General features: G+C 42.7%; 1 protein-coding gene across 2 annotated transcripts in view; it reads right to left on the bottom strand.

Annotated features, from left to right (window-relative positions):
- The window catches only part of IARS (isoleucyl-tRNA synthetase), a 274,838-nt gene that overhangs the window by 199,283 nt on the left and 66,857 nt on the right, over positions 1–8,698 (bottom strand). For both annotated transcript variants that reach the window (XM_014524559.2, XM_025215174.1), the window contains exons 12-13: positions 6,867–6,989; positions 4,866–4,957 (exon numbers count right to left, since the gene is read on the bottom strand). In XM_014524559.2, coding sequence (XP_014380045.1) covers positions 4,866–4,957; positions 6,867–6,989 — 215 coding nt within the window. The remainder of the gene's footprint in view (positions 1–4,865; positions 4,958–6,866; positions 6,990–8,698) is intronic.

The following is an 8,698-nucleotide window of genomic DNA, read 5'->3' as shown; positions in this document are numbered from 1 at the left end:
TGTAGCCTATCATTATCTTTTGGATCACCTCCCTTCTATCTCTGATAGTATGGGTTATCCATCTGTCTATACGTACTAAGGCCAAATAAAGAACCATCGCGATCATAGTCTGATCTCCTGTATAGCCCTTAATAAATTAATCCACCGGTTAACTGCCCTCCCAATTGAAAATCTGCACCTGAATTTATCTGGTTTCACCTTCCAGCCAATGAATCTCGTTATACAGGCAGTCCTCAACTTACAGTGTTTTGAGTTACAACGTTTTGCACTTACAACATTTATAAATTGACACCCTGTTTCAACTTTGATGTCAGTTTTGACTTTACAAAGCTTGATGCGATGCGATGCCACACCAGCAAACAAGTTCACTCCATCGCCCATCTCCCTGGAGAACATCTGTCCAGACTTCCTTGGACACTTTCTTTAAAAAAGCAGAAAAGACTCCAGAAAAACCTGCAACCAAGACTCGTGAGAAGACTAGAGTCAAGAGCCCTTCAAAAAGTCCAGCAAAGTCACCTCGAAGAAATCCTTCCAAATCAATGATTTCTATTTACAGTATAAATACATGAATGTAGCTATATTAGTCATCTATAATTGATTAATTACCAAATTCTGGGTTATTTTTGGTGAAAATAGGGTATCGGGTCTTGGTTCAGGAACTAATCCCCCATTTATAACATTGTTTCCTATGGGAGAAATCGGTTCAGAGTTGCAACGATTCGACTTAAGACGTGGTTTTCAGGAACCAATTGTGTCATAAGTCCAAGGACTGCCTGTACTTTTCCCTACTAGACTCAAGAGCCCTCTGAAGGTCTCTGAATATCAGTAAATTTCTGTTTCCATATGGGTTCTTATACATTTGGAGCCCCTCTACATGGACAGGTAAAGATGTGATGGGATCTGATGTGTGATCCACACAAATGCGCTTCCTGCTATGCCACAAGTGCATGGCAGGAGCTGACTGTGGGATCACAAAATCAGATCCTGCTCCACCTTACTGCTGGAGCAGAGAAAACCCAGGATCACAATCAGTGAGCTCCCCCAGCACTGGCAAGAAGCAAGCTCCCATTACTGGGGCCTTCCAGATGGAAGCACTAAACAGTTGATGGGGCTCCAGGCCACATGGTCAATTAATGGCATGATAGGAAGCACCTACAAATTACTACCTATTTTGTGGAATAACTCTGTCACTTATTCCTTTTTTAATGATATCACTGATTTAACATATGACCAGGTGATCAGTTAATATACAATTAACTGGTTAAATCACACCTTGTCTAGGGACAGACATTCAAAAAGCCTGAGCCTGAATTAAATCACTCTTTGCAAGTTAGTCTAAGCTGCTCGGTTTAAACTGATTAATAACTGAACAGACATTCTTTGTTAAACCAGGAAATGCAGCCATGTGCCTACAGTGGCTCAAGCCAGAAGCCAGGGCGCGCTGGAGCATGCCTGTCAACCATTGCCAAAGGGGAGCGAAGAGAGATGCCCTCCAAGGCTCTCATCCCTCCCTGCTGGAGCAGAGGGGGGCATGGCCAGGCACCAACTGGGGCTAGGAGGAGACACAGGATGCCAGCCACGAGCCTGGGGGCGGGAAGCTGCTGTCAGACTGACAAGTGGCGATGGGAAAAAAGTCCTCTCTCTGAAGCAAGCATGTATTGAACGTAGCAATCTGCAATGCATACAACAGGGAACTACAAAAATATCTTTGCCTAAGCTAAGGTACAGCCCAATAAAACACAGCATACACAACTTAGTCTAATTTAAAATGTAAAGCAAGAAGACAAGAGAAACCTTGCATAAGTCTTACTAATCCTGAGGGTAGAGTATCTCCTTATAGCCAGGCATTCAGAAAGGCTTCATTTAGGTTTCACAGGTTCTGCTTTATAATGTAAATGTAGCTCTCTGCATTCTTTGGTCAACAAATTCCAGCCAGAAGCTGTCTGCAACTTCCCCTAACTCCATCTCTAGCACATGTGTGATGATGATTGTCAGATCTTTGCCAACACTTCCCACCTCTCAGTCTGGTCTTGCAGGTTAGCTCTGGGCTCACAAGGGACTAGCTTGCCTCTCTCCCCAACTCCGGATCGCTGTGGAATTAATCCCCTCCCTGACTGAAGGCAAGATGGACAGAGAAAGAAATTAATGCCATCTCTGCTGGGCTTCAGGAAAGCCGTGGAGGTCCACAGGGTTTGCCAGCTGGGGTGGGGGAGAAGAACGAGGGGGGACGGAGGGAGGAATTTGCCTCAGGGGCCATGGCAGGCCAGCGTCTGGCCACGCCCCACCCCTGCTCCAGCTAGAGAGCTGGGGGGAGGGGCCAGCCCAGGTCTCTGGAGCAGAGCCCAGCTCAGAGAGCATGCTGGGATGCTGGGGGTCTCCAATTTACCTTAAACCACAGGGGGTCTGGGACACACACTGCATACATGGGTTTGAGCCAAATCAGTTAAGTCTGGTACTACATTCAACCAGGTTCATCTCAAACCAGTTTCAGACATTTTCAAACTGGTTTATGTGCACTGAATGTCTGTTCTAGTACAGGTTTAAACTAGTTTCTGATCACTTAAACCAGTTTGTGTGTAACATCTGTCCCTAGCCCTTAAGTGTAATGTGTAGCCGTAGCCTGAAAGTCACACCTTAACCTTCTCTTTGACAAGCTAGATTGTACAACTGTAAGAATGCCTTACAGCAAAAGATCATTATAAAAATAGCCTCTCTTCTATATACAACAATCTCTCAAACAAGAATTTTTAGTGACATAAGTGTAATTTAACAGCTAGAAGTAGGAAGACAGACAACACCATAGGCAGGAATTCTATTTCACTTTGTGAGCCTAAGTGACAATTTCCTAGTTACTTAAATGATGTTGCTACTACGTATGTGCAAATCGTCATTCAATTACCCTTGCACTGTGACCACATGAGCATGAACACAGAGACTGAGCATACACAGATGGCTATGCACTGGCCAGGCAGGTATCCAGCTATTTACGTTTGCACATTTTGAAAACGCAAGTGGATGCAAGTCACAAAAACACAGATGGCTAGAAACTGATGTCTAACAGGGTGACTGAAATTTAGCAAGGAGCAAACATTAACATTGAGTCCTTAAATTCACCAGTTTCTGAAGCACCCTACATGTTTATCTCCAGCTATTCCTCACCATCACCACTACCATAACCCCATACATATTTTCAACAGAAACAACTGGCATAAAGGTATTAACTGCGTGTTGCTTTCTGCTATCAATATAAAAGAAACAGAGCGGCAACTCAAACAATTCCAACCAACTTCAAGTTAATAGAGGCTTCTAGGGCTGGGAAAAAACACACTTTACCATCTACTCCAACCATTGCCCAAGGTCTAGCATGCAAAACGTATTTCTTTGACCTAAGGGTGAATCAGAGCTCTCTACAAATCTACTCAACCCTAGGAAGAGAAATAACTGTACCATGTCCAGTCCCTCTAAGAAGGCAAGAGCACTTTCTCTGCAGAGCACCAAGTACAAAGAGCTAGGGTAGCAATACACCACAATTCTGGCCAGGTGAATGTGTTGCCTCTGAACTTGCTACCCAAGGTCCATCCCCATCCCCTCCAGTCCCTTTTTAGGAGTCATTTCTAGGAGTCACTACAAACTGAAAGAAGTCATATTTCGATCACAAGTTAAGTATGCTTCTCTGAAAAACTAACTATACACTAAGATAGGTGTGATATACACATCTAAGTCTTTAAGTCAACTGGAACTTCAAAGGGTTTGAACACACAACTAGCATAGGCCAATTTTCAGTTACAAATAAATGCAGAAGGCTATAGCATGTGTTGTTTAATAAAAAAACATTTTTAGGAAATCCATGAATATCTTAAAATCATAGGCTCTGGGGGGGCAGGGGGGTTATTTTATTTTTTTTTTTAAATCAATGACAAAACCACTACTGCCTTTAAACCACTGGCTGGATACCAACAGGATCAGGATCAGACCAAACAGGAAAAAAATCAATTCATTCAACAGGCTAACAAACATTTCTGTGGATCAACCTGACAGCTATATTTCTTTTTAACGAACAATATATAGTAGAAGTATGGGGCTTCATTTTGGAGAGTGCAAGTTACAGAGGTTTCATGGGTTCCAAAGATATCAGTATAATTGAGGAAACTTGTGCAACTTACGTAAAATAACGATGACCAATTGCAGTGCAAATGGAACAAAGCTATTTGCCAGAAGCTTGTACTGGCTAAAGATAAAAAGAAGAATCTAAAACATTTTGAAAATATACTTCAAGAAAATGTTCTAAAGGTCTCAAATCAAAAATATCACCTCACCCATATGTTAATGTTTTTAATCAACAGACCAATTGTCCTTGATTTGTTAAAATATGTTATTAATCTGTTTAATACTGATGCACCTCAAATAAGAAATTGCACACCTCATCTAGAACAAGACATAGGGAAAAACTGATACCAAGCTGGGTTTCCCAGCATAATTCTGCCAATTTGGCAAAACTATGACTAAACATGTCGCTTGTGTACTACCTCAAGTTTGGAACAAAGAACTGTGAAAGGAAGCCACTTAAACCTCCACTTCCTTTCTAAGATCTGGCTGCAAAAGCAAAAAGGTCAGACAATTACTCTCTGGGACTAAATGACTGGAACATATTAGAAGATGAAAATCAGCCCAAGAACTGAAATGTATTTTATGTAGATTTAATTCAGTTCCAGTTCACTTGCAGTTCAGCCTGACTTTATTACTTGTACTTCCATACCTTACCAAAAAACAGAAGACAGGAAAAAAAGGAAAACAACCATCAAATTAATCATTACAGCTCTCATGCTCCTCTATAGATCTAAAGCCAGATGCACTTCTGTTCTTACCTCCAACAGAAAGGGTAGCTGTGCTTAAAAGTACTGATGTGAACCAGTCTACCTTTCTCTTTCAGAGCCCTGATGATATTCTTATCTGCATCCTAAAAAGAGGAGGGGGGGGGTTAAAGTTACCAAACAATTTTCATAATGACAGAGTTTTCCTTGAGGGCCAGGCCTTCAGTTATTTAAAAAAGAAAAAAAAAGCCAGAATCTACACAGTGTTATGAAAACATCATGGTTTGGTCACCAATTTTAAACATTTTTAAAAGATTTGTATCTATTCTGGGTACTTTATAACAAATACTCCAATACCCTTGAAAGATAACATGCTCACAAGTCTTTGATGTGTACCTAGAACCCTAACTTGAACCTTAGGGTATTTATGCATGTGCTCAGATGCATTATTAGAATAATTAATTGAGTATGCTAGAGTGTTCTAATTAGAATGCTCCAGCATCTTATGTAGTCAGAGTCCCGCGTTTAAAAATGGTGGTGGAGGAACAAGCTTTAATTAAAGCACCCCCATCACCACTTTGCAAGATGGGATGCCAAATACACAAGAGCCTCTCTAGTCTATTCCCTTATACACTTATGTATCCTCTAACACCCGCCAGGCAGGCAGTTTTAAGTCCCATTTCAGATAGCAGAACATTAAGTCTTCTGGATTTGAGGCCCGATTCTATAAAGTGGCCTCCTAGATGATCTATGAACCTCTCCTCACTGGAGCTGCAGCATTCCATGGTATGACAATTACATGTTAAATCATAAGCAGATCCAGGATTGGAGTGAGGGGTTGCAGAGTCACGTGCCCTTTGGTCGTGAGGTGCATACATAGCAAGCTCTCTGAGCTCACAGACATGTCAGAGCAGCTCCTGCAGGAGCTTTACCTATACCGAGTCCTCTGAGCTCACCAGCTGATTGGCTTTGGCCACAGCCCGTTTTGCCGCAGCTCCAAAGCCCAGGGTGAGCGCTGCCCCTATTAGCTCTCCCTTATCCTCCCCACCCCCTCTAGGGCCCTTCTCCCACTAAATTCAGCAACAAAGGAAAAGAGGGGATGAGAAATGGCAGTACCCACCCATGGGGCTCTGGAGCTACAGAAAAGCAAGTGTTGTGGTCATAGCCTGTACAGGTCAACTGATGAGCTCAGAAGAGTCAGAGCATGTGTGGAGCTCCAGCAGGAGCTGCACTGACAGGCCAGTGAGCTTTGAGAGCTCACAGTGCCAGCATCACACAGCTGAAGGGGTGCAATGACACCACCACACTCCCTTGAATCCATCCCTGCAGTGATTCTAAATTTAAATTCAGGGCCACAAAGCAACAAAAGGCTTTTTTTGTAGCATCTCATTAACTATTTAGCTCAGAAAAAACAATTATTTCAAATTTAGGCCAAGAGTCAAAGACACATTCCAAGACAGCTTACTGAACATGTGACTTGCTATAACATACCCTGAAAGAAAAGTGTCTTTGGAAGTTTTATAAACGAATGGATGCATGTTGAAAGGAGAATACCACATTATGAAAGTGATTTCTAGATTTATCAGGCTTAGTACTGACATTCTCAAACTACGAGATCCTCAAAAGGATGTTATTTGCTTTTACTTCCTTATAAGCCCTAGCTGGCAAAAAGCAATGTACTTGATATGCAGCAAGACCTTAAGTTTTACACTTTTTGTGCAATTTTCTATTTTAGAATGTTTTAGGGTAGCAACAAGACGAGTGGGAGATGTCTTATTAAAAGTCTTGGCTCACCCCACAAACGGAATAGCACAGAGCAGGGACTATGTCTATGTTCTCAACTCTCCTTAGCAGATTTGCACCACTGCTAACACTTCATGTTATGCATCTACTGAGCACTGCAACGTACATTTGTGCAATCTGGCCAAACACTTAATCCTTTGAAACACAGTCAAACATACATTAAAGATAAAAAAAACAATTGAGAAAGGCAAGTTTCTACCACTTACTAGATCAAAATAAAAAATGCTCTAATATTTTCCCAAATCCACCAACCTTCACATATTGCCCAGCAAAATCAGTCACTTCTGCTGTGAAGCAGCCTGAAGCATCAACAGGACAAACTGGTACTGAATCTTTCTGAATAATATTAAAATCCATGCAGACTCTGTAATCATCCTAAAAAAAGCAAGAAGTACAAAATCTTATTATTCTTCACACTGACTGTCAATATTCAGCTCTAGAAAGGATTTAAAAGATTTAAAATAAAGATACATCATAACTGTACAAAAACTGTCATATCTTTTAGTATTCACTACTCCAAAATACATATATCCATTAAAATATAAAAGGTGCCATGTTAAGCAATTATGCCTCACCAATAAGAATGAATAGTTTGTTTTTCACCAAGTAGACATTTGTTCTCTAACACTTGGAATTATGCCAGCTTCACAGGGAAGGAAAAAGATTCTCTTTTGTACAGCTTCAGACCATCATTTCAAAAATAAAGTTATAGAGAAAAAAATGTAATGCTATTTTATGAAATGGAGAAATGACATTGGTATCTGATGAAAGCACATGCTTTTAAATTCCATTTCTCAAATGTGTAACAGATGCTCGATTCTAGGTTCATGCTCTCAGCATTTAACTCGTGTCATTTCCCCAATGACTTCAGTGATATTAAGCATTTAAAACTTTTGATCAATAGAAATATAATAGGATATATCATGAATAAAGTTCCAGTAAAATTATTAGAGGTGCACCGATATATCGATCCCATATCGGATTGACACTGATATGAGGAAAATTGAGAGTACTGGCAATCAGCTTTTTTTTTTTGGCCAATGTGGCCAATGATGTGGCCAATAAATGTCGCGCGCACACGCGCAGCCACGGCGTAGCACAAGCAGCCAGGAGCGCAACCCGGCAGTGTGGAGAATAGCTGGGTTCAGCTGATAAGTCTGTTGTGGGGGAAGAGGGGCAGATCGAGGCCCCCAAAGTGAGGGAGGGGAGTGGGACTGGGGCTCGGGTAAGCACTGCCCAGCTGGGGAAGGGGGTTGCCACTGTGGCAGAAATGCCACCATCTGTGTCCCTCTCCAGAAATCTGTCTCTGCCAGCGTGAGAGGCTGGTGTTGAATTCCTCAGGGCGGGGGATCTGCCTCCCTGCCTACATGACAAAGCCTGGTGCCTCGGAGGCGGATGCTCTGGTCACCTGGGGAGGAGGAGGGAAAAGCTCCGCTCACCGGCCCAGGTAGCCAGTGATGCTTTTTTAGATTGGGTAGCTAGTCCCGGTCCAGGAAGAAGGGTAGCCATTAGCCATGCGGTCACCCAGGTGAATCTGAAACTAGCTCTCTCCTCATAACCGCATGGTCAAAGAGTGACCTGCCTCCAGAGGAAAACTCCAACCACCTCTGGATGATGCGTGTGAGTAAGCTACTCGAGATCAGACTAGATATTTAGCTTACAGTAACTCAGATGCGAGATCAAAAGGGATACCTCAGTCATACTGGTTTGCTCTATGGGATTCCTCTGATATTCCTCTGATATTGCTCTACCTTTTACTCCATTTTCACCCTACCCCCTGTAATCAATAAAGTTCTCCTTTGTGACCGGTGTGGGAGACTTATTGAGGGGTGGGTCTAAATTATGCCGAGAAAGCCCCTTAGGTCTGTGGACTAAGGGAGACTTTCCTAATAAGCCCCTGACTTGGGGGAAGTGCCCCAAGTGCCTGTATTGGGTCTAGTCCCCATTGGACAATGAGGCCTGCGTTTTCCAAGGTGCGCAGAGCCAGAATTGAGTCCAGAGCCTTGGATGGTGGCAGTGGGAACCCCAGGCTTGCGGGTGTGCTCCAGGGAAGGGGTCGGCCGGACGTGAGGCACCCCAGGGAG

This window comes from Alligator sinensis, unplaced genomic scaffold (assembly GCF_000455745.1).
Source record: "Alligator sinensis unplaced genomic scaffold, ASM45574v1 scaffold263_1, whole genome shotgun sequence".
NCBI lineage: Eukaryota > Metazoa > Chordata > Crocodylia > Alligatoridae > Alligator > Alligator sinensis.
The sequence above is the reverse complement of the archived record's forward strand: the minus strand, read 5'-3'. Positions and strand labels throughout refer to the sequence as shown.